This window comes from Sceloporus occidentalis, unplaced genomic scaffold (assembly GCF_023333645.1).
Source record: "Sceloporus occidentalis isolate IW3139 unplaced genomic scaffold, rSceOcc1.0.p SCAF_7, whole genome shotgun sequence".
NCBI classification, from domain to species: Eukaryota; Metazoa; Chordata; class Lepidosauria; order Squamata; family Phrynosomatidae; genus Sceloporus; species Sceloporus occidentalis.
Genome location: NW_028316987.1, coordinates 45630 through 72619, shown reverse-complemented (window position 1 = coordinate 72619; position 26990 = coordinate 45630). Strand labels below are relative to the sequence as shown.

At 42.8% G+C, this 26990-nt stretch overlaps 1 protein-coding gene across 7 annotated transcripts in view; it reads left to right on the top strand.

Annotated features, from left to right (window-relative positions):
* The window catches only part of LOC149308955 (leucine-rich repeat-containing protein 4B-like), a 146011-nt gene extending 120896 nt beyond the window's left edge, over window positions 1-25115 (top strand). For 5 of the 7 annotated variants that reach the window (XM_089531492.1, XM_089531496.1, XM_089531493.1 and 2 more), the window contains one exon: window positions 22192-25115. In XM_089531492.1, the coding sequence (XP_089387618.1) occupies window positions 22246-24189 (1944 nt within the window). In that variant the 5' untranslated portion in view covers window positions 22192-22245 and the 3' untranslated portion in view covers window positions 24190-25115. Of the gene's footprint in view, window positions 1-5076; window positions 5149-22191 lie in introns of all 7 variants that reach the window. The other 2 variants (XM_089531497.1, XM_089531498.1) reach the window with 1 other exon arrangement.
* The last annotated feature ends 1875 nt before the right edge of the window (window positions 25116-26990 follow it).

Genomic DNA, 26990 nt, shown 5'->3' with positions numbered 1-26990 from the left:
CTAATGCTCTCCATTAACAGATGCCTGTCTAAACTGAATAAGAGCTTCTGAAGACTATTCCATGCTATCCAACATTTCATATCTGAAACTGGGACAAGCAACATCAGAGTTTGGTGAAGATTGCACATGTTATTACTAGGAAGAACACACAAGCTAGGAGATGCTGCAGCAGTTTGCTTTTACCTGAGCCTACTGGAAAGGAAAAGTTTCTGTCCCTCCTTTCCTCTTTCCTTCCCGTGATGAGTTCATTAAATGCAAATTTCTTTTCCCCTTTGAACTCAGTTTCCACAGTCTAACTAAGCTAAGAATAAAGGGGGAAAGTGAAAGGAGAGAGAAACTGGGACATTTTAAAAGGAATTGAAAAAGTAGGACGACAGATTAATTGGGATTGTTCTCGCCAAATAAGACCAGTTGGAGGGTATGAAATGCACTGGCAAATCTGCTCTAAATCAGAGTATATACTGAGGTAAATTAAATGGGATTTCTCTCTCCCTGATCTGTCTACACAACAAAGTGCCAAATCCCTGATTCGTGTGAAGTGATGTCTTCATCACTTGAGGCCAGTTCTGCACCAAATCCACTCTATCCCTGAATAAGAATGGCTTTCAGTAACTCACCTTTTGCCCCAGATTTCACAGGAAAATCCAGAGCACCCCAGCAATGTGGGGTGGCTGTTTACACATGCATTCCACTGTGCCTCCCTCTGAAGTCACAGTGAAGAAGCAAGCCATGCTGTTGATGCTGGGCACCTAATTTCTGACCTCAAAGGAAGCAACACCAGTGGCAGCAGTGCCAGGCAGCACAGCAGGACATGTGTCTAGACAGGTACATGGAATTGCTTCAGAGTTCAGAGGTAACAAATGGAATCCAGGTCAACTCTGAGCAGCCCAGAGTATTCTGACCAGTGTACCCAAGCCCCCAGTCTTGCCAACAAAACCCTGTGAGATAGTCACTTTAAGTCAGAATTGACTTCGGTCCTTAACAACACCACACTGCCTAGTTATAGGAATTTGGATACCATTTTAACTTTAGAAACCACTTGAAGAGTTTGGAAGAGACAGGGACTACAAAAAGAGTCTTTGGGAGTCACATATGGTCCTAGGACACAGGTTCTCAACCTGGGGTGCAAGATGGCATTTTAGGGGGTGCATCAAAGAGTAGATTGTGTCCTTTAGATTTGCACTTTATGTACTGAGTTAAAAGCTTTTTTTTAAAAGTTCAGTTTATTCACCTTCAGTATTGTATGTGGTTCAATGCGGGGTTCAAAAATTGGGAATTAGACTTCTTCATCTTCAGATGTGATGTTACTTTTATAGGGGGTGCAAACATCAATTAATCATTGCCTAGGGGTGTGTGATATAGAAAAGTTTGGGAACCACTGCCCTAGGGCTACAACCCCCCCCCCCCCCCCCATGGCTATAAATGAAAGCTGCCCTTGGTCAATAGCAAAGCTTGGGGGAATTACTTTTTAGGACTACATGTCCTAGAATCTCCCAGCTTGGCATGCCCACTGTTCTTGCAAGGAATACTGGATGGGTGTTCTTTACAAAGGGAACTTTCCCCAGCTCTGCTTAGTGAGAATCTTCCTTTTGGCCTCTAGGTTCCAGCAGGACTTTTAGTTTGTATTTTGCTCTTCTCCAAAGCAAGAGTGGGAAAAATCTCTTTCTCAGAGGATGAGTCAAGAGGCTCTGGCATTTAATTTACCGATTAAAATTAACTTGCTAAAGTTAGCTAATAGCATGTTAGCTCTAAGAAGTTAAAAGCTTCAGTGTATTAAAAATTGCTGTAGAGGGATCATGTATCGCCAAGCAATACAGTACTCCCTCTTCACTGTGCTGCTAGTTTGGACTAATGTGAGTATGCATGCAAAGACATATGCACATGGATTAAATGTGTATACATTCCTGGCAGTGATCTATCTGCTTTTGTTCTTGTTGTTCATGTGCATCTTTTTGTGATCATTTAGAACTACAGTTCCCATCAACCCTTCCCAGCATGGTCAATGGCCAAGGATGGTGGAACTTGTAGGGTAAAATGTCTGTAGGGCTCCAGGTTGGGCAAGGCTGCTATGATTGGTAATGGCAAGAAAGCCTACCTTTGTTTACTGCTACTTTACATGTGGATGAGAAGCTGCGCCCATTGACACTACAGAATCAAAATGCTATTATCCCTCTTTAACTCGCATGGTTCTGTTCTGTGGAATCTTGGGGTAGGATAGTTAGGGATTCTCAGTTATAATTCACAACCAGAGAACTCTAGTTCTACAAAGCCCACAACTCCACAGGATGGAACCATAACAGTTAAAGTGAAATCATAGAGCTAAGGTTGTACAGTGTGAATGACCGCTTAAGTGTTATGGGGATAAATAGGGATGGAGTATATATGTTGCCTTGATTGGATAAGGATCATCTTGTCCACATCTTGGAAAGGTTACCTTTTTGGACTAAAACTAGTATGGCCACTGGCCATTCCGTCTAAGGTTTATGGGGATTTTCTTTCTCTGGTTTTGATTGATTGATTGTTTAATTTATATCCCAGATTCAATACCTATCCATGAAGTAGAAGGTGATCCTGTAAAGGGGCTCACAGTAAAAGTTGACCAGCTCCTCCCAACTACCCTTGTTGTCAGGGGATGATGGGAGCTGTAGTCCAAACCAGCCACAGAAAGGAGAATACTGAAGTACAGGTCTAGATGTAGAAATTATCTAGCTTTGGCATGAGAGATGGCTGCTTGTAATTTGCTTGCATTCCAATTGGCAATCTACACCACCAGTATAAGGAGGCTGAAAAAACAGTGGGTTGCAATAACAGGATTTGTGAGTTCACCTTCAGAAAACCACAACTCCCAGGATCCCCTGGGAGAAGTTAAATGGCACTAGAAACCCATTAAAACCCCACCACACTTGTTATTACTCGCAGAGAGGCTCAGACCTACTCCCTCCTCCCATCCCCGTCATGGTATGGCTGATGAAGTCTCAGAGCCCCTGGTGCAGCTCGGAGAGCAGAGGAATGAAATGAAAGGGAATCAATTTAGGATGAACAATAAGATTAGGGAACAAAAATCGGCACAGAAAGGTTGAAAGAAGTTGGCAGGTTTAGCCTGAAGAAAGGGTCACTCAGGGAGGTTTGGTGCGATAACAACCACCAAGCATGTAAAAGAGCAGGATATTTGGTATTTCACCAGTGCAGATAAAGAGAGAAACATTACCCCGCCTTTTTCTTTTACAGAAAGGATTATTTAGGTTGCATTTGTGGAAGAACTCTCTCACTTGCTCCCCCAGTGTGTTCAGAGAAATAATTCCATAAATGCTGTACAGAATCTCACACTGCGACATGCTGGGATGGAAGGTTCTCTAAGGAGTATGGTTGTCTCAAGTGGCAGGCATTTGCTTTCCCATTATCGTGCAGCAAGGGGGGGGGGAATACATCAAGCACAAATGTGTGCTGTAAACCTTTAAATGTGACTGTTAAATTCACTTGTAAAAATAACTAAATAGTATCTGTAATAGATAGATAGATTCTCCTAAGGGAAAAGATACAGCCTGTTTCTGAAGTCTGAGGACATAGTTATGGCTTTGGAGTTAGGAAACACAGGTTCAAATGCTATATACGTGAGGCAAATCAACATCTTTCAATCTAATTGGAACCTTTTTTTCGCCTTTTGTTCAAGGCCATCTTTTTCCTGCCTGAGGTGAATCCTCTTCCAATTACTCTGAATGCACCTGAGTTTAATTTTGAAAGTGAATCAGCTCTCAGAAGAAGGGATAGGATGATGCACCCTATTTGTGAGTGTGCTTCCCTTTCCTTCTTCCTCTGAGCTGAAATGAGGTGGTTCTGTATCACCTGACCTCCTTCCTGGGCCTGGTCAATATTTGAACAGGAGACCACCAGGCAATGTCATAGATCTCCAGGCAAGACTGAGAAAGAATTTTGCCAGTACTGTAGAGCTCCATTGCTACCACTCAGAGATGACAATAGCTGAGATCTTGCATCAAGCAAAGAGACTGTGGCCCTGTTTGCATGGGCCAGGATACTCTGGGGGGTAGACTGGAATATCCTGACCCTGTTGTGCACCAATCTGCCCCTGTTACCTGCCCCTCTATTCCTGTGCCATGATGTTGGTCTGCATGGGCATCCCAATAAGCAATGCAGTGTGTTCATTGCCGCTGTGAGTTGCTCTCTTCTGATGACAGAATGAGGCATGCCTCAGAAGTGGATGACTCATGGCAGCAGCAATTGCACCGGGTGGCTCACCAGGATGCCCATGAAGACAGATGCCACGGCATGGGAACGGAGGGCTCCAGATCTTCCCAGAAGATCTGGAGTAACAGGTATGTTTTTTAGAAAGTATTTAAAGATTGTTATAAAGACTGCTGGATGTTGTCTGGACTGTTCACACCCAGATCTGGGTTTGGCACATAGGTTGTCCTAACAGGCCGATGCCAAAACAGGAGTGTGTCTGTATCCACCTCTGCCTATATTTTTCTTTGGCCAGAGCACAAGGGACTTTTCTCCAGCCTTTGAGCCCAGGGCCAATGCTCCAGACACTTCTACTGGCTCCTCTCCACAGGAAACCTAAGCATGTCCCCTTTCCTCTACAGTCCCTCTCAAAATGGTGACAGGACCTCACATCCCACCATATCGTAACACCATGTGAGAGAGACCCGTGAGCAAAATAGTGGAGTGTTTTGGTAGTATGGGATTCTGAGTGCTTGTTGGGGCAAAGGAGGAATTTTCATACATTTCCACACATTTGGATGAGCTTTCTGCATGGTTTGGAGGCAAAAATTGCCACTGTAATGATGAACGTGTTTTTTTTTAAAAAAAGTAGGGGGGCTTGGGGAATGGTGGGGGCTTCAGGAGCCACAAAAGTGCAGTTCAGGGCCACACTTTGCCCACATATTTGGTTATCAGACTGAAGACTAGAGAAGGCTGTATATAAGAAGGAGTGTCATGCAACCAGGGAGTAGTCGAGATGTGTCTTATGCAAATTGCTGTGGGTTTTTGCACATTCACATTGACATGTAATTGTATTTGCTTTCCTGTCCAAATTCACAACTATTTGCCCTCTTTCAGCTGAATATCTGCAGCCATGTGAATCCATGTGAAGTGGATGGATGACAATCCATTTGATAATGCACATCTTTGGTAAAAACTGCAAATTCTTTTTCTGCAGAGTTTATGCAATTTCTTGTGTCCTCCTCCCCCCCCCCCCCCCAAAGCCTGAATTCCTTCAAATCACATGTGGCCAGGTTGCAATTTATTCCATTCAAGTGAAGAGTATTTTAATTGTGTAGACAAACCCCCAGGTAACAAACAACACCCATTGAAATTTCCTCTCCTAGGAAATGTAGAAGATAGTAGAAAGAGGAAGTCTGCATGTCAGGTGGGTAGATTCAATCAGGGAGGCCATGGGTTTGAATATATGGGACCTAAGTAGAGCAGAGGAGGATATGTGGTCTTGGAGATGTCTCATCCACAAGGTTGCTATGAGTTAAGGCCAACTCGAGGGTAATTAACAATGAACAGCAACAAAGAGAGCACTTTGCACTCTGTCCAAAAAGGGCCATATACAAGCCTAAGCCACACTTTTACGCATGCATGTCACTAAAAGGATTCTGGCCGATACAGGCATATCTCAGTTAACAGAGGTCCAAAACACACTGCAGAAATAATCTAGTTTAAGACCGCTTTAACAGCCTTGGCTCAGTGCTAGGGAGTCCTAGGAGTTGTAGTTTATTGTGGCACCAGTCTGTCATAGAAGTTTGTCTGACAGAGAAGGCTAAATGTCTCACAAAACTAAAGTTCCCAGAATTACCAAGGCAGTTAAAACAGTCTCAAACTGGATTATTTCTGCAGTGTGTTTTGGACCAAAGACTCTGGCAAAGAAGCTCCTTTTTACAGTCTTTTTATGCCTGCCCAGCCCTCCTTTTCTTCCTCACCCTCTGTCTAGCTCCAAGGTTTTTAGCACCATCAGCATTTAGAGGCATGGTAAAGGAGGGTTAGCAAAACACAGATTTTCGTTGTCAGGTTGCAGCGGCATGTCTGCAGTAAATAAGGTGTGGGGAAATGGGATATTACTCATCTGCTACTGTAACTGTGTGTATCTGCCAACAACAGGGAAAGAAAACAGCAGCTCCCTCAAGAACCTCTTATTAAGAATGCATGTAAAAGTCTGCCTTACCAGCTCCCCTCAGTATGTTTTTTAAAAAGGAAAATAGATCTGTAAGTTTGGCCATAAAAATGGAAATCTTAACAAAGGGGGGGGGGGGGGTGATGAAAGCAAACATAGGTCCAAAACACACTGCAGAAACAATCCAGTTTGAGATTGCTTTAACTGCCCTGGCTCAGTGCTAGGGCATTCTAGGAATTATAGTTTATTGTAAGCACCACAGCTTTCTGACAGAGATGGCTAAGTGCCCCAAGTGCCCCACAAAACTACAGTTCCCAGAATTCCCTAGTATTGAGCCAGGGCAGTTAAAGCGATCTCAACCTGGATTATTTCTGCATTGTGCTTCGGACCATTGTCTCTGGCTGCATTTTGGAAACACATAGGAGAGGCTGCAGCAGTTTGCTTTTGCCTGAGCTTACTGGTGATAAACTGGCAAAACCACTTCTGAGTATTCCATGCCTAAAAAGATCCTATGGAGTTCATGGGGTTGTCATAAGTTGACAGCTGACTTGAAGACACACACACACTGAAAAGGGCAAGATTCTGATCTCTCTTCTCCCTCTCCTATTGCTGAGTTATCTGGATTCAAACTACTTTTGCATTTTGAGCTCGGCTTGCAGCTACTGAAGTAAACTGAAGACAAAAGGAAAAACTGTAAGGAACTAAGAAGAACTGGGACAGTTGAAGTAACAGAAAAGGGGGGTGACATTAATCATGATTATCCCTTCCAAATTAAGTCAGTTGGGGATTCTAAGGGGATCATAAAAAAACATCACTTATTCTAGAATCAAAGTGACATGTTTCTGAATACAGAAGCGTAGTGCTCACAACTTGGGGAAATGGGGCACCAGTGCCTTATCAGACCTTTGGCCAGAACTGAGAAAAATCACTTTTTGGACACAACTCAAGTACTCTCTGGTCAACAGGGTCTTTGGAGTACAAAAAGTAACTCTGCCTTGCACACCTGTTTTCAGTTTCCATCTATTATTGGTTAAATTCAGCCAAATGCATAGGTTGCTAACAGAATATTGGCGAGCTTCTGCTGTTTAATGTACTGGAGTGGTTAAGACATTGAGCTGTGAACCAGAGCAACCTCTGATCCCTGGCATGAAGTCAACAAGTGGCTTTATCTGTCAAACTCAGTCCCTTTCCTAGCAGCTTCAGCATAACCTACCTTACAGGGTTGTTACAAGAATTATTTAGAAAATAAATAGGAAAAGGATGTTCTAATTTTATGGGCATTACCTTTATTATTAAGGTGCAAGTAATTCCAGTACACTGACCACTCTTTGAAGGGCTCTGTATGAGGCTGATTTCTAGGAACAAAGAATAATGCATCCCTTTAGGGAGAAGCAGAGTAACAGAGGACTATTAAGAGATAAAATTCAATTTTATCAAGGGATAGAATTAACTTGTATTTCTCCATTTCCCCCCAATTTTTCCCCTCTCCTTGTACATTTCTGACTGCCTAGTATCTAATTTAGATTCCTGGCGGGGGCATTGTCTTTTTATGATCAATGCCATTAACCTTCCCTGAGCCCTTGTGGTATGCAGGGCAATAAATAAAAATGAACACATAAATAAAACCACAGAATAGACACTTGCAGCCCAAGATCTGGCTGGATTCTTTGCATCTGTATTCAAAATGTGGCTTTATTCATCCTCCACCTTCATGCCTGTTGACCCTCTTTGGTCTGCAGTGCACAGATCGTCCTTTTCCTGTGCCCATGGGGTTTGATGGGGCTGGAAGGACAACCTTCCCTTTGCTTTGCACCATCTCCAACATTTGAACATACTATGATGAACTATTCTTTCCCCAACTGTTGTCCTGTTCATAATCTCACAGAAACATGTGGGAGGCCTTAAGTGGGTGACTACTTTATGCCACCTCTTCTTTGGGGTGTCTGCACATTGCTTCCTGATGGCATAGTGGTTAAATGCCAATACTGCAGCCATAACATTGTGAGTTCAATCCCAGGACTCCAAAATTGACTCAGCTTTCCATCCTTTCATAGGTCAGTAAAATGAGAACCCAGTTGTTGGGGGCAGTTGGTTTACAGATTGTAAACTGCTAAGAGAGTGCTGAGTTCACTATTAAGCAGTATAGAAATCTTATTGCTATTGCTATTCCTCCATCCCTTTGCTCCTTTCACTTCCTTGCCTTCACCTGCCTCCTGCTTTCACTTGCCCATTGCTTCTGCTACCATCCTCTTCCACCTTAATTTAACAGGTTGAGTCTCTCTTATCTGAAATGCTTGGGACCAGAAATGTTTTGGATTTTGGGTTGTTGCTTTGTTTTGGATTTTGGAATATTTGCATATGCACATATAAGTTCTCTTGAAGATGAGACCCAAGTCTAAACACAAAAATTATTTATGTTTCATATACACATTATACACATACCCTGAAGGCAATTTTATACACAATATTTTTATTGGTTTTGTACTGGAAACAAAATTTGTGTATACTGAACTATTAGAAAGCAAAGAGTCACTGTCTCAGCCACCCATGTGGACAATTTTGGAGTATTACAGTTTTCAGAATTCCAGATAAATAAGACTCAGTCTGTACTAGTATTTCTTGACATACATAGTTCAGATCCTGCCTTCCTTGGCTGCCTCTGTGTTTGATTTTTGCCAAACCCAGCCTGTGCTAAAATCTGTTTCAAGTGATGGCTCAGTTAATGGTTTGTGTGTGGGCAGTGTGTGTGCGTGCGTGCGTGCACGCATGCGCACATGCATTCCAAAGTAGGAGCCAAGCTTCTTGCACTTTCATGGAGACATAACACAAGTACTCATGAAACATATACTTCAGACCCAGGGCCATGTTGGCAGAGAGATGCTGGGAGTTGTCCAAAAAAGCAATTCTTCTAAGCTTTGATATTCTTGTATGTGAAGAGAGTCTATTGCAGTGATTGTCAAAGTGGTGGTCTGTTGACCAGTGCTGATCCACAAGCTGTTGGTTGCCAGGCCACAGCAAGTTTCCAGAAAAGAAAATACAGTTGCAGTCATTGGACGCAAATGTTGTTCTAAACCCTAGGATGTTTGGGGGGGGGGGGGAATCTTGCTGATCACCCACATCAGATAGCTCAAAAAGCAGTGATCTATTGCATTCTCTCTGCCTCTCTCTCTCTCTTTCTCACACATAAACACACCCCAGAGAGTGTTTAACTACTAATCCATAATCCCTGTTGCCCAAGCTCATCCCATTTAAATGCTGGACAGTCCACAGATTTTTTTTTAAAGCAATCCTATTTAGACCACACAAATCTCATCAGTCTTGAAGAGGAAAATCATCTGCCATCATTCACCCTATCCTTCCCTTGACCATGCTCTGTGCCTCCCTTTCTCAGATGCCAAACATGGGCTGAGCTGTTATGTATTGTTTTATATCGTGTCCCAGGCAAGAGATTATGTTCTATATCCAGAGTCTGAAGGCAGCTAATGGCTGTGAAGGGGGAAAGATGTGTTTCCATTTCCATCTACAACAGACATTGCCTTTGAATTGTTACGGACCTTCTCATACATTTTTTTTTTTTGGTTAAAAAAAACCACCAGGTTTCTAGCCCTTACTGTTATAAGAATTTAAGCATCCCTATTTGTTTGTTTGTTTATTTATTTCATTTGTATGCTGTATGACTAAAGCACGCATACTCCATAAAAACCACCCTAGTATGATTATATATTAAATGCTTGCTTTTGTTTTTAAGTGTAGAAACTTAAAGCACCTGTCAATCTCCATCCACATATACTCCTCTTTGTTTAAATTTTCTGTGTAGAGCCTCGGGTTACGAAATTAATTCGTTCCGCGGCCGCTTTCGTAACCCGAACGGCTTTCGCAAGCCGAATCCCCATAGCCGCTAATGGGGAAAAGCCGCGATTTGGTGTAAAATCGCGCCGAAAAGCACCAAAAGTTTTTTCGGGACCCGAAAAAACTTTCGTAACCCGGATCAATAATTTCCTATGGGTTTTTTTCGGGTCCCGAAAAATTCGTAACCCGGGTATTTCGTATCCCGAGGTTCCACTGTACTCAGAACAATGGGTTCTAGAAAGACGTGTGAAAATTGTTCTGAGTAGCTGTTTAATTTCTTGCCCCTGGAGGGTTTGCCAAGGCCAGAATTTCATATTTTAGCAACACTTCATGGCTTTCTTGTTTGCATGGTTTTTCATTACTAGTCTGAGGTATTTTTAGTGACATACAGTTTGCGTAGCCAGCATGGTGCAGTGATTTGAGCATTTGGACTATGACTCTGGAGATCAGGGTTTGAATCCTGGCTCAGCCATGTAAACCCACTGGGTGGCCTTGGGCAAGTCATACTCTCTCAGCCTCAGAGGATGGCAATGGTAAACCTGCTCTGAAGAAACATGCCAAGAAAACTCTATGATAGGGTCTCCTTAGGGTCACCAAAAATCAGAAATGACCTGAAGCCACACAACAACAATAGTTACTAGATTTCAGGGACTGGCCCTGAATCTCAGGGGCTGGTTCTTCTTCTTTTGTTTGCAGTCAAGGAATTTCATAGTAAAAAAAACTGGTTTGAAAAGTGTTTGTTTATGTGGTTTCTTCATTTGTTATATGTGGTGGGATTTTTTATTATTTATTTATTGGCATGCTTTGAGCAACTGTAGTTGATGGTTCATGTATCATGTATAATGACATCAGCAGGGCCTACTGTTTTTAACATCAACTTTGTAACATCACCAGAGCCTGCCTTTGACATCACAAGTCTGTAAGTCTCAGGTTTGGGTCCTGAAATCTAGGACCTGGGATAGTCCTGACCTGGCAACCCTAAATATAATCGATAACAATATAAGTGGTGCATTAGTTTATTGAGCTATTCTCTTCATTTCCTTTAACATGTAAGCTTAACATTTGGAGCTTGAATTGCAGGAAGAGAAGAGAGTGATATCTTGATAAACTAACAACAACTGTCCAGAGTCTCAGTAGTTTATAGTAGTGTTTATACTAGGACTGACTTTGTAGTGCTATCCAATGTTGCACTGTCCCCTTCCCTTTCCTGCCTGAAGTCTGGGCACAAAATAGAGTCCAAACTTAGGCCTCACCTACAAACCATGATGATGAGGTTCCTAGCTCAGGCCCCAGAGTTCCTGACGGACAGTTTGAGACTCTGTGTCTCGGCTTTGGGCCTGAAATCTAGTGCCTGGGATAGTCCTGACCTCTCTTTGAGTAGATGTGCACTAGTTAGCCAGGCAGAAAAACAGGGCAGATTGTGGCATATGGATACTTGAGCTGTCATAATCAGCCCTGGAGGAATGAGGTTGCCAGGTCCACTTAGACAGATTGGCAAATGTGGCAGTCCTTGGACTTATTAGCTAGCGTTCAAGTCCACCTCCTTACACCTTCATATGTCTCTTTTTGGTTGGTGTGAAGATTAGTACTCCCTTCCTTCTTCTGCATTGACCAAACCCTCCTTGGACCTATTGCTCTTCTGTTACTACATTAGGGAGCCGGTGAAGTGACCAGTGCACAAGAAGATTGGTGCACAATGGGACTGATGTACTTTGGAACTAATGCGCATTGGTCTTGTTGAGTTGGTTGCATTCTGCATCAAGATACTGGCTAGGAAGTGTTGATACATATTGGTAGAACCTGATGCACATTAGGACATTGTTGCCAGTATCCTGATACACTTCTTCACAATTCACTAACAGGGTTTCTTAATATCTCTGCTACATAGCTAAGTATATATAAAGTTATGCAATGTACACTGTGGTAGAGCATTCTGGGCTTTATCTTTTAGCTAAACTTTTAAAATCTATAAGCTGCCTTGGATTGCTTAGCAGGAGAAAAGCAGGAAATATAATGAATTTAAAAAATGGAATTCATGTCAATTTGTTCTTTCTTGCTATGTTGGGAATGGAAGGCTCCCATTAAACAAGATGGTGGAAGGTACATGATCAGAACTATGTGTTTTAAAGGCAAACGCACCATGTGCAACCTATGTTTTGTTCTGTGGAAGGGATAAGAAATGTACGTCTTCTCCATATGTTACTGCCCATGTGCCACCATTAGCTATCCTGGCTCAGGCTGATGGTAGTTGCAGTCCAGCATATGGAGGGCCACACTTTTCCATTCCATGCACTATATAAGGAATAGCATGAGTGTAGGTTGGACATAAAACTTCTGTGTGAGAGAAAGATGTTAAAAACAGAGTTCCACCGCAGAGTGAAGTTACCCCTCATTTATGTTACACTCATAAGAGAACTTAGTTATGTCTTTGTTATTTGCAAAAAGGAATAAGTTTTGAATAACAGATTAGTTAGTTACAGTAGTTTCATCCACTTCCCATTTCTCTGTTTATTTCTTCCTTATTGATGACTGCAAGCCCATACAGTACAGTGGACCAATGGTATCGACTGGGGCTTGGTTCCAAGACCACCCGTGGATAACAAAATCTGTAGATGCTCAAATCTCATTATATACAATGGCATAGTAAAATAGTGTTCCTTATATAAAATGATAAAATCAAAGTTTGCTTTTTGAAATTTTAAAAAATATACTTTCAAGCAGTGGATGGCTGAATCCTTGGATACAGAATTTGAGGATATGGAGGGCTGACTGCATTTGTTTTTGGAGAAATCCCTGTTGCTTCTCAGTATACAGATCTAGAATTGCTTTATTGTAAGTTTCCTGGGACAAGGCCCTGTGTTCTCTTGTACTTTTGGAAAGCTTTATGTCCTTCAATGGACATATATTAATAACAGTCACCATCTAATATGGTGACACATAAAACGATAATGTGCAATCCACAGACAGCAGGACTTCATCAAAAGAGTCATTAGATACCCTCCTGTTAGGCCAAATGATAATCGAGGACATGGGTGCCAACATGGTCTAATTGCCTTTTAGCCAGAGCTACAGCAAGGGTTGCAGGCTTTTGTGTGACCTTCTTGTAAATCATTTCACAAATAAAAAATATCTCTGTCTTCAGTAGTTCAGACCTGTTTTGCTGGAGATATATCAAATTAGAGCTCAAAATCTGAATGTGAAATTTTATCTCTGATGTTAAGTGCTTTAACAGCATAGTACTAGGGACAACTAGTAAAAAATAAACTGACTGGATTCAGTGGGAATTGCCCTCAGAGAGGTTTATATAGATCTGCAACCCTACACTTGCTGAGATCTCTTACGTTTTTGTTTTGACAGGCATCAGATATGAAATCTAGGAAATTTCAACAGAATCCCATTCCCTGCCAATGATCAGGTGCTAAAAGACATTGCATGTCATCTAGAAATGCCCAGTGCTATTACATGTCAACAGCTGTCAGATATCTAAAAATCAGGCCTGGCCCCCACCCAATTTAAGGAGCATAGTATTAAGAACTAGCCAGGTTATTTTGGCACATGAAGCTGAAAATCCCACAAGTATTTCTTCCCCTCTCTAGCAGTGAAAATCTAAAATAACAAATTTAATTGTTTACAGTTTGATGCCCTTTCCTGACACCCCCAGAATGTGCTGCTCTGGGGCAGTCTGTCTAAATGGCAAGACCAGCCCTGCTTGAAATCAGAATTTGATGGGCCAACTGTCAAAGATGGACTCCAACTCTAAATGGATTATAAATAAAGACCACTGAATAACCAAGAGAGTTATTTGGTGAATATTCTGTAGCTAGAATTTATGCAGGTGCATTTGAGAGACCAAGCTGAGTTCCGCTCTATTTTTGGCTAATTGCACTTATCAGGAACGCTGCCTCACTCTGTGGCTTGCTTGCCTTGATGTTCAGCCCTGTATGATCCTTTCTAATGTCCCCATGGCCTTTTAAAGAAAGTGGCCACCAGCATTCTCCTCACTGTTCTCCACAGAGTGGTGATCCAGAAGAGAACATAATTGCCTGCCACCCCTCTCCTTCCCACCTTCTTTCCCTCCTTGTTGATTCCTCCAAAGATCTCACTTGCATTTCTGCAGATCCTGACCCAGCCTTGGCTTCCTGTGCTTGCTCCAGGTCTCGTTAACAAAAGATGTATTCTCAGCTCTTGAATTTTTCAACTTTGCCCTCTCCCTTTCCTTCATTTTCTCCCATGCCCAGCAGTGTCCAGGAATGTAATTGCTTGAGCAGAGGAAGTCCTTCTGCTGGATTGCAATGTGTTTACTGAAAGCTGGTAACACAGCCTCATTTTAACCCGACCTCTTCCCTCCCCTTCTGTTATCCAGCCAGTTTGAACATTCCTCCCAAGCAACACCCAACAGATGAAGAGGGATAATTCTACTTGTTAAGAGCCAGCTTTTGTATCAGGGCAACACATGGAACTGCCTGGCTTTTTGCTCCCGACCATCCTAGACTCCTTGGGGAAATAGTAATAGAAATGGTTGTTTCTGTTGTTGCTGTTGTTGTTAATCCAATATTATCCATTAATAAATATTATCCAGTGGTACATCACTGATTCCATACAACTGATGGTCCAAACCCCCATTCAGTAAACCAAGAAACTAATTACAGTCAGCTCTTTGTATTCACAGGGGTTCTGTTCTGGACATACATAACTGGTGGATAGCAAATAATGTGAAACCTCAAGTCCTGTTCTCTCCAATGGCAGTGCAACGTGCACGCGACTGCACTGGCATGGGCACATACATGCAACACCATTGGGGAGAATTGGGCAAGGCCATCTGTGGATGCTCCATTCCACAGATGGCAAGCCCGCAGTTGGGAAGGGTCAACTGTATTTACTTACTTATCAAATGTATAGTTTGCCTATAGGCATCCCTAGGGTTGGTGTCACATGGTGCGGTAACTCATGGTGTCACCCCCATTGACCGCTTCCCATTTCACACTATACAGAATCCTTAGTAATGCTTTTTTGTATTAATGTTACTCGTAAATCATAATTCCCATATACCACTGAGTGTAATGCTAATAGTTGTGGCATAAACAACTAGCAAAATTAAAACTATACCTTCAAATTACAGTATCATATGCATAATGTAAATGTATTTATATATACATAGTGAAGATTTGGTTAAAATGTAAGGTTTTAAAGAAAATTTTAAAATAATTTGACATTTTAATTTTAAAAAATTGTGGGGGGTACCTCCTTTCTTCACCCACTAAGCTTCCCCTCAATCCCACCATCTCTTAAAACATTTTAAAGAGATACAGGCAAATGCCACAATGTTTCTGCCAAAATACAGGTGTTTGAGCAGCAGTGGTGTCACCTCCCCCTTTAGAGTGTCACCTGGTGCAATCCGCACCCCCCGCACCCACCTAGGGATGTCATTGCTGTAAAGATGCATATTGGGAGACCAGCAAAAATGGGACCAATAAGTATCATGCATAATATACATTGGTGCATGATATATATTGGGCACTTAGCCGGCTTTGCTACATAATAACATAACAGTAGCCCTCTACTGGTTATGGACATTATGAAACTGACCAATTCTAATTCACACAGCTATGTAACGCCACTTACAAAGATGTAACTCCTATACAGGATTCCAGCTGCTAATAATAGCATTTAAAGTAAGGCACCTCCTACCCCCAAGGGATGGGTGGGTTAAAATTAGAGGTTTGGTGAAACTGGGAAAAGGCTTCTGGAAATTTTTGGTTATGGTGGGGAGGGTCCAGGCCATGACTGGTCCCAGAGTGCAGGATTGGTTGCTGAATTCCAAGAGCTTTCCCATCCCTTCTTTAGAAAGGAGCAGAATTGGTTAACTGACAGCAGATCGGATTTTAATTCATGGGGTTAAAAGTTAAAAGACACACTTGCTTTGTTGTTTGATGGAATTATGGGTCTAGTGTGGCTTTGGTATGTTTGAGGGTATTACGGTTCTGGAGTGCTGTGATATCATTTGAGGGTATTATGGTTTTAACATTCTACTATAAAAGGGAATGAAAAATAATATATTAAATAAAGTGATTTACATTCTAAAACAGCTTGGAAGCAATACATTACATCTAATATGTCATTACTCTTTTTTTTCCCCCTTCCTTCCTTCCACCCTCTCCATGTCCTTTTTTTTCTTTTTGGCAAGGAAATCATGTCCAAAAGATGCAATATCCCTTTTGGGGAGTGTATCAGTAATGCTTTCTCACTTCCTTTTGCATTCCTGTTAAAAGTGGCATTCTGAATGGAATTTTTTTTCAGAGATATATCATTCTCCTATTAATCCTATAGTTTGCTTTAAAGAAAATAACAGAGAGAAAGACTCAGGATAATGAGTGATGTAGCCTGCCATCTTATTTTTGATAGTGGTCATTCACTACTGCAAGGGTGGGGCTTTGCAACAAGTTACATAATAAATGGCTTTAAAAAAGTAATTTCCCAAGTTCTGCACTTTGGCAGTGACTGCCACAGATGGCCTTTCCACATGACACCAACATTTGGTGGTTTCCCAACTCCTGTATGGATTTCCCCACCGCCCCTTTTTGAAAGTGTAAAATGAATCTCATCAGGATGAGTTACTTGCCATTTGAGCTATAGCTCAATGTTAATCCAGTGTTTTATACAAAGGTTTTCATCCCCTCCCTGGTGACTTTTCCACATTTTGTTGAGTTATAGTATGGAACTGAAAAGGATTTGATTGGCATTCTTACCACTTAATGTACATAATACTCAGTGTTTTGAAGGTGCAAAATATGTTTTTTAATTGTGACAAAATATTAAGTAACACCCCCCCCCAATAAATTGGAATTTTGATCCCATATCTACCTTTTTTTTTTTTTTTAACTCAAAGCAGATTCTGTGAAACTGAATTTGGCCCTCTGTAAAAGATGTTCCACAGCACTGGACTCAATATAAAGTCAACTGCTTCCAATACTCACTGAACTGTATTGCTGTAGGACTCACATTAAATCGGTTTGACTATTCAGATGAAGACAAGAAGGTTAAGTGAGATTAGCCTGGAATATGCCCAGACCCAGGCCTACCTAAGAGATTTTGCTGCCTGAGGCAAAACACCAAATGGCACCCCACCCACTCAAGTCAAGATGCATGGTACTCAAAGACAGCCAAGTTATTCTGGCACGCAAAGCAGAAAATCCCACAAGTATTTCTTCCTGTTCCTGGCAGTGAAAATGTAATAAGAACCCAAATGAAATATCTAACAGTTTCCTGCCCTTTCATGATCCCCACAGTCTGCTCCTTGAAGCCCTGTCCAGACTAGAACACATCACATAACTGAACTAACAGTTGTTTTTAACATATAGCGTAAAGTGCTTTGGATCCCATATAGGAGAAATGCAGGAAATTAATGAAATATATAAATTAACCGTTTCCATCCATTTAGGAACCATATCAACCAGAAATGTGAATTCATTCTATTTAGAAACAACTAGGAAAAAGTTATGCCTAATAAACAGCTGAGCTAAGTGACTTGCCCTTTTGTCAGCTGTTTTTGACAACCACCATTTCATCTGTTCCTCTCTGACTTTCTTCTATCCTGCTAGATTCTCTCTCAGCTTCTTTCCCTAACTCATCACTGATTCCCACTCTGCCCACCCATCCTTCTCACTCTCTCATCTTGCTCTCACTTCTTTTGAGTTTTTTTAGCAGAGGGTAGATGGCCACTTGCCAGGAGTGCATTGACTGCGTATTCCTGCATGGCAGGGGGTTGGACTGGATGGCCCTTGTGGTCTCTTCCAGCTCTATGATTCTGTGAATTCATGAAGCTCCTTTTGTTTACAGGCTCCCAAACTGGAGTTTTGCTAAATCACAGATTTCCTTACATTTAAATTTGATGAATCGGTGAAAAGGCAGGTGGTTCATTCTATTTCAGAGTTCCTAAGAACATTCATATTCCGCCTTTCACGTGGCAATCTACAAACATCATTTTGATAAAAAAGAGTTTGGAGCAAAAGCTTGGTAAAATGACTTTTTTGGAGTACAATTTCCAGAATCCGACAGCCAGCATGGTTGGTATTGATGCTGGCCAGGGGATTCTGGGAGCTGCAGCCTAAAATATTAACTTTTCCAAGCTTTGGTTAGATCCAGCCACTGTACCAATGCCAGGAGGGATGCACTCAGGCTTCTCCTTCACTGTATAGGTGGAGGCTTCCTGTAAGGAGGCCTCCACCACTGCAGCAAAGCTGGTGTGTGTGTATCTGTGCAGTGCCCCACAGTGGGAGGAGGAGTGCCAGACCGGGTATTACCCCTTTTCTGGGGTGTCACCCAGTACAGGCCACACACCCTGCAGCCCCTACTCATGGATGCCACTGAGTGTAATTATGTACATATTTGTTGTTGTCAAATTCATAAATATGAAATGAACAAAGTATAGCCCATAGACTTTTTAAAAAAACTATTTAGAGATCAGAAACCTATTTGCACCCTCTTAAGGTAGTGGAGGCAAATATGCTACTTTTAAAGCCCCTAATCTCTTTTAGGCTCGGGAAAGGGTTTTTCCAAAGCAGATATCAACTTCTAATTACTTTGTTTGGTGACGGTGGTGGGAGGGGGGGAGGTTACATTTGCAGTGTAGTAGTTGCAGATGTAACCTTCATCTGTAGTTGTTTATTTTGAAGTTCAGGGCCCCATCATGACAGTCCTCCAGGGAGGACCCAAATATGCAAGCAGTTGTATTAAACTCATACCCTTAACTGTCCCAATTTGGGAAGGTGAGTCTCAATCCTCTGTTGTTGCACTTTTCAACTCATTTTAAAATGTCCCAGTTTCGCTGTTCTTCTGTTTTCTCCCTTTGTCCCTAGTTTACTTCCATCACTGCAAGCCTGATTTCGGTGTGCAGAATTACTTTGTAATTACTTTGTTAACTTAGCCAGAGGAACAGGAGAGGAAGGAACAGAGTCTTGCCCTTCCTGGTAAAACCAGGCAGAAGAAGTAAACTACTCCAGCCTCCCTTAATATATGTGTTCTTCCTCATTAATACCTTTCACTATCTGGAAGTTATTCTGACATCACTTGCCCCCATGTGTTCTGGTTTTCTTCTGTAAAATGTTGAAGGGTATGGGTCCAAATCTGGTCCAACACTCAAACCACTGTACAATGCTGGCTTGGTACATAATGCATAACACTTAAAGGCAGAACTAGAGTCTATCTCAGGTTTTGACTCTAAAAACCCAAGGCCTGGAATGACCTGGAATTGACAGTCCTGGCTATAGTCTTGCTGAGACTGTGGCCCACTCACTACTGCTCAGCCTCATCTCTTCATGTACAATAGTATTTAATAAGGAATAGATGAAAATAGGTACACAAGAGTAAATGCATTTGCGCACACACTTTTAAGAAGAAGTGTCTAATTAAAAGATTGTATGTACAGTGCTGTGTAAATTTACAGCGCTATATAAATAAAGCATAATAATAATAATAATAATAATAATAATAATAATTGCTTATTATTGACTAAATCTATACAACCACATTTGAAATGGATCTAAAAGATTGTCTATTTTATCTCTGCCAGTTTAAAGAATCCACTGGTAATGGTGGGAGTCAGAAATCTTCCAAGGCAGTGTGTTTTATTATCAAATAATTTGTAACGTCAGGAAGTTCTGGTTTCTTATTGAATGCACTTTCCCCTAAAATGTCCTAGTTGCCATACAGTGAAAAGCTCCAGGGAGTGATATACAATTAAACACAAGGAAAATCCATAGGAGTCAAATAATAAAAACAGTTCAAAACAATCAATGAAAACAGAAATCATTTAAAAGCAGCAGATGCTAAAACTAGCACCAGAATGAAAATCTAATGTTCTTTCTCATGTATATGCTGCCTGTTATTCCAAAGGCCCTTCAACATGGCTTATGGTTTAATATGTGTTTTAATACAACAGTGAGGAAAAGACCAGATTAAAACAATCAAATAAGCAGCAAAGGTAAAACTAACAGAGGGGCAGTACAGATCGCCCCGAAATGGCGGGCTGGAGTTGCCCATTTTAACTGTGGAAGGACACCACAGCCACCAAACCGTGCAGTGTCCCCCCGCAGTAAAAAGAACCCGGTTATTCTGGGTTCTTTTTGTGATGCATTGCGTATGTCACATGTGCGCCATTGGCACACTCGTGATGTACATAATGCGCAGCAATGTGCAGACGCTGCACAGCAGCGGCATCATGGCAGCACCCATGGGGACAGGACACCGCCATGATGCTGCCACCCATATGGACTAGGATTCTAGGGCGTGCAGTTGCCGCGCGCTCTGGAACCCTAGTTTCTGTGCCAGCATGCCCCTTTTGGCTGGTGTGTCTTGGGCTGGAGAGTGGAGAAGATTTGCTTAAGAAACCCTGATGTTTATCACACTATACTCTTAAAGTGCTACTATTCCACTTTGACTCCTCTAGCTGCCTCCTGTTGCATTCTGGGATTTGCAGTTTTAAGGAGGGGTATTTAGAATTTTCTCTGCCTGAGAATTCTAAATACCCCTCCTTAAAACTGCAAATCCCAGAATGCAACAGGAGGCAGCTAGAGGAGTCAAAGTGGAATAGTAGCACTTTAAGAGTACAGTGGTACCCCGGGTTACGAAATTAATCCGTTCCGCGGAGCCCTTCGTAACCCGAAAGATTTCGCAACCCGAAAAAGCCATAGGCGCTAGCGCTAAAAGCCGCGATTTCGTGCGAAATAGCGCCGAAAAGCACCAAAAAAATTTTTCGTAAGCCGAAAAAAAAACCGTAACCCGGAACAGTTTTTTCCTATGGGATTTTTTCGTATCCCGGGAATTTCGTAAGGCGGTGCTTTCGTATCCCGGGGTACCACTGTATAGTGTGATAAACATCCCTGTCTACACTTAGGGTATTGGTGAGTAAAGCAGAAGCCAGCTTGTTAGATCTAAGGCTGATTGGCAATATGAAGATAACAACTGACTTGCTGCATCTGATTAAGAGCCATCCTGTGTCTCACAAAACAAGACTTAGTTAAATGCCCCTGGAAGTTTGCAAGTCAAGCATGAAGGCAACACTTTCCCTTGTGCCCTGTTGCCAGCACCTAGGAGGCCATGGCAGAACAGGGAAGTAACTATTTACAAGTTACTTCCCCAATAACTAAGACAAATTATGTGTAATTTAACAAGGGATAAAGTTATTTTTTGTGATGTAATTGAAACTTTTTAGTTATTTACATTATAGTATGTAGTTAATTTTGTAGTTAAACAGTGTGTGCAGACTAACTAAATGGGAGAGGAGGATTAACACATGGTTCAAGTGTTGGCCAGGACTCCATCTTATAATGCTGCCTCATGCTCTCATTTGGATGCAGGGACAATGATGAGATGGATGAGAGGAAATGATGTTTGGCAGCAAAAGGCTATGGCTTGTAACATTTCTATGTTTCCTTTTAAAAAGAAAAAAAGTATTTAAGTTACTTTGGAGAAATGGGAAAATACTTTTTTAAAAACTGTAAAAGGCAACTAACTCATTGAGTGCTTGTATTGGAACTATAACTGTAACTACTTCCTTTTAAATGTTTCCAGTGCAAGATACAGGGCGTATGTAGCTGCTGTGCCTCAGTGCTGATAGACTTGCCTCCCATGAATGTTTCAAATTTTTTGCAAAAGGTTATCCAGTTTAGGCTATTGCAGTAGTGAATTATATATACTAATTATCTAGTGGTGGGTCCAGACTCGGTCTGCTGCCACACTGCAGAATTAATATAGTCGAACACCACTTTAATTGTCATGGCTCCACCCTATGGAATCCTGAAATTTATAAGTGTTAGTGGCATTAGAGCGACAGACAAGGCTAGATATCTCACAAAACTACAAATTCCAGAATTCCATAGCATTAAGCCATGGTAGTTAAAACAGTGTCTAATTGCATTAATTCTGTAGAGTAGATGCATTCTCAGTCATACCTGGAAAAGATCCACTGAAAACTTAATTTAGTCACAATTAACTTAAATTCCCAGTGCCTTCAGAACAGCTTTTCTAATTAGGATTACACATGGCTTGAACCCATTTGTTCAAAGAAGTACTCCCCTTTGATGGTGTGAAAGCAAGACCTCCTTCTGTCCATTTTATTGGGGAACCACCAAGTATTAATTTTTCTGATTGTCATCAATGATCTAGTATCAGATTCTGGCTTATTTCTCTTTCTCTTTGTTTCTCATTCACAGTTTCTAAAGACCTGAATGCTCACGTCACCATTCACTGAAGCATGAACATTGGACATGGCCACCCGCCGCTGCACTCGCAAGCCTTTGCTGGCACCTGGAGTTTCTAGAATGGTTTGGAAGCATCTTGTCCTCTTTTTCCTTTGGTTGCCATCACTTGTTTTGGGTGGAGCTTCTCCCACCTCCTGCCCAGCTGCTTGTTCCTGCAGCAACCAAGCAAGCCGGGTTATCTGTACACGCCGGGAACTGGTGGAAGTGCCAGAGAGCATTTCTATCAACACACGGTACCTCAACCTGCAGGAGAACAACATCCAGGTCATAAAGACAGACACTTTCAAGCACCTTCGCCATCTTGAGATTTTGCAATTGAGCAAAAACCTCATCCGTAAGATTGAGGTTGGAGCCTTCAATGGCTTACCCAACCTCAACACGCTGGAGCTCTTTGACAACCGGCTGACCACTGTCCCCACACAGGCCTTTGAGTACCTCTCCAAGTTGCGGGAGCTGTGGCTGAGGAACAACCCCATTGAAAGCATCCCCTCCTACGCCTTCAACCGAGTCCCTTCCTTGCGCCGCCTGGATCTTGGAGAGCTCAAGAAGCTGGAGTACATCTCAGAGGCAGCCTTTGAAGGCTTGGTCAACCTGCGCTACCTGAACCTGGGCATGTGCAACCTTAAGGACATCCCAAACTTGACAGCCTTAGTGCGGCTGGAGGAGCTGGAGCTATCTGGGAATCGCCTGGACATGATCCGACCAGGCTCCTTCCAAGGGCTGACCAGCCTTCGCAAACTGTGGTTGATGCATGCCCAGGTGGCCACCATTGAACGCAATGCCTTTGATGACCTCAAGTCCTTGGAGGAGCTCAATCTTTCCCACAATAACTTGATGTCTTTGCCACATGATCTCTTCACCCCCTTGCACCGCCTGGAGCGTGTCCACCTCAACCATAACCCTTGGCATTGTAACTGCGATGTGTTGTGGCTCAGCTGGTGGCTCAAGGAGACAGTGCCCAACAACACCACCTGCTGCGCCCGGTGCCATGCACCGCCAAACCTCAAAGGGCGGTATATTGGAGAGCTGGATCAAAGCCATTTCACCTGCTATGCCCCAGTTATAGTGGAGCCTCCCACTGACCTTAATGTGACTGAGGGGATGGCAGCTGAGCTGAAATGCCGGACAGGGACCTCCATGACATCAGTCAATTGGCTGACGCCAAATGGAACGCTGATGACTCATGGTTCCTATCGGGTCCGCATCTCTGTCCTCCATGATGGCACGCTCAACTTCACCAATGTGACTGTCCAGGACACAGGGCAATACACTTGCATGGTGACCAATTCAGCTGGCAACACCACAGCTTCAGCCACACTCAATGTCTCAGCTGTGGATCCAGCCACCACCGGTTACACCTACTTTACTACAGTGACTGTGGAGACCATGGATTCAGGTCAAGAAGAATCCGTTCCCACCAAGAAAGAACCAGGGCCAACACCATCACAAGGTTGGGGCATGACTTACTCCACCACCTCTCTAACCCCACGCAGTACCCGTAGCACTGAGAAACCATTCACCATCCCAATCACTGATGTAACTGAGGGTGGCATGAAAGACTTGGACGACGTTATGAAAACCACCAAGATCATCATTGGCTGCTTTGTTGCCATCACCTTCATGGCTGCCGTGATGCTGATTGTTTTCTACAAGCTCCGCAAACAGCACCAGCTTCACAAACACCATGGGCCCACGCGGACCATCGAGATCATCAATGTGGAAGATGAGCTGCCTGCTGCGGCTGGGGGCCCTGGCGACAGCCACTTGGCTCTTCCTGCCATCGAGCATGACCACCTCAACCACTATGCTGCTTTCAAGGCCCACTACAACAACAACAGTGGTAGTGGGCCTCTCACCTGTGGCTCCAAGAACCCCATGCTCAATTCCATCCATGAACCTCTCTTGTTCAAGAGCAGCTCGAAAGAGAACGTCCAAGAGACACAGATATGACGGCCAACAGACCCAGGCAACAGGGAATACTTACATGGTGGGAGGGTGGCGACAAATCCATCCATGCAGTGGGGGAAATATTGAGGAACAGCTCCTCCTTCCCCACCCACCTAACTCCCCACAAAAACAGATCTTTCCACCATGGCAGATCTTGGATGCCAAGCCCCTAGCAGACACATTTGGTTTTCACCAATTTAGCCTTTTACGTTCTCTTCATTTTCTTTTGCAGAAGAAGGTACTACTGTTGTCCTCTACCTGACCTTTCCCCCCTTTCTTGTTTTTCTTTCCTCCCCCCCTTTCTTTTTCTTATTTTTCTACTGTTCTCCCTTTACATTGGAGACTCTTTTTTTTATACAGATGGGGCTGTTTCTGTATCCAACTACCTGCTATATTACTTTTAAAAAAGAAAGAAACAAAACGAGAACAACAGGAAAAGAAGGATGGAGCATTCTGATACAATTTCCTTTTGATGTCATGGGAATAAACTATAGGAAGAATGAAAAAACAAACCAAGCAAAATGGGAGAGGAGGGGGAGAAAAAATATCTTATTTTGAGCCACTTTCCGTCAAAATTCTATTTTCATCCAAATGGGATATACAAAATAAATAAATGAAATAAAGAGACGGAAGGTCGTGGTGGTGCCAGGGTTCCCCCTCCCCAGAGCACGTGGGGATGCCAAGCGCACAGGGTTTGGGGGAATTTTTTATGACTAGTATTATTACTATGGGATGGCAGGCATGGCCGGTGTGCCCCCCAGAGACACAGGGGTATGGAGGTATTTTTTAATTTGTAATAATCTGGGGGGTGGGATTGCGGGATTTGGTGGGGACTCCACTTCTGGCCACAAAAAAAGGGGGCCTGTTGATTCCCTTGGCATTTTGGGGTCTGGTCTGAGTTTCCTATTTTAATAAAATCCATAAAGATGTTTCCAACCCTCCTTAGGGTAGTTCTTTTGAAGGGCAACTGGGTTGGGGGGGGGGGAGGAATGAGGATAAGGCTGTTGTTGGATGTGTATTCTCATTGGTGCGGGTTGCACTGAATAATGGATAGGGTTGCAGTGACCGTGTCAATTAGATGTATGAGAGCTACCGTGGTGTTGGACAAGGACTCTGAGCAAGCAAGGAATCACCACTCAGCTATGGAAACCTACTGGGTGACTCTGGGTAAGTTGTACTCTCTCAGCCTCAGAGGAAAGCAATGCCTAATTCCCTCTGAGAAAACCCTATGATAGTTGGAGTCAACTTGTAGGCACATAACAACAATATAGATTACAATGCTTATCGTTTTACTGTGTGTACAAACAACCTCACATACTTAAAATCATCTAGAAGTCACTGAGTTCTCTCCCACTGCTGTAGAGCTGCAACTTCACACAACACAAACATAGGGCTGGGAAACATTTGTCCTTCTGGTTGTTGGACATTAACTCCCATCAGCCTCAACCAGTATAGCCAATGACTGGTGGTGATGGGGTTTGTAGTTTGCCACATGGCCCTGCTTCTGTTGTAGAAAGTCTGGGTATGTTATCAACTGGAAGTTCATGCCTTGAATAATTTAACTGGGTTCCTTCAGTGGTGATCCAGAGGGGCCCTTGGACAGTATCATTGGCTTTGTTAGGACTGAGGAGATTGAAGGTGGCTGGATATAAGCTCAAGTACAAGTAGGCTCATGGAAGATAACAGAACCATTGAATTAAATTGGAACATTAGAGGTGTGTAAGATGTTTTCCAATGCAATAGACATTGCTTTGACGGGTATATTTCCCAAGGGGATACCCGATGCCACTTGAATCCAGTGGCGATATGCCCACGTGCCTGCTTTTCTTTTCAAAAACACATGTGTAATGAGGACGTGAGTCTGCACAGACCAGCAGGGAGGAGGGCAGAAATCTTAGTAAAAACAATTTTTGCACATTTATCCATTATTTATTTTATTTATATTCGACCTTCCTCCCTATGCAGGATCCAAGGTGGCCCACAGCATTTTTTTTAAAAAGGGTAACAGTTGAAACATACAAAAGTTTTTTAAAGAATTAAAAAGTAGTTCAATTAAAAGCAGAATGTTATATAGATTTTAAGCCAGAGGCCTGCCTGTATAAGAAGGCCTTAGCCTTCTGCTGAAAGGAAAAAAAGAGGGGCCAACCAAACCTTCCATGGGAGGGAATTCCACAATCAGGGGACAGCCCCTGAGAACGGTCTGTCCTGGGGAAAGAATTTTCCTCTGCCCATTAACACTGAACCCTCTGTTCTGATTATCACTGCAGCGGTTGCTTAGGTTGGACTGTGGATATCTGAGTTGGGTTTAGTGCCAAGCAGCAGGTCAGGAGTTGCACAGGGCCACTAGGGCCACCTTCATTTTAAATATTAAGGACCAAACTAGACCATTCCAGACCTATGACTAGATTTCTTGACCATTTTAAAAAAGTTTTACATTGTCTGCATCTTGCAGGGAATACCAGATTGGCTCTGGGCAGTGGTGCTGGGGGAGCATTCTAATCTTTTTCCTTCAGTCACCATATCTGCTGCCCAAAACCAGCATTTGGGGTCCTTCTTCCCCAGAATTGCTACAACAGCTTGGGTGGGTGGATTGGTGTATGATTTCAATCAAGAAAATCCATTTTAACTGTTATGGCTCAATGCTGTGGAATCCTGGGATATGTAGTTTTGTGAGATATTTAGCCTTCTCTGGCGGGTTATAGACCACCCATTTGGGGCGGTCTGCACCCGCCCCTTTCCCCGGTGTATCGGGGCCTCAGCGTGCAGAGTGGCAGCCGCTGAGTCCCGATCCGCCGCTTTTCAGG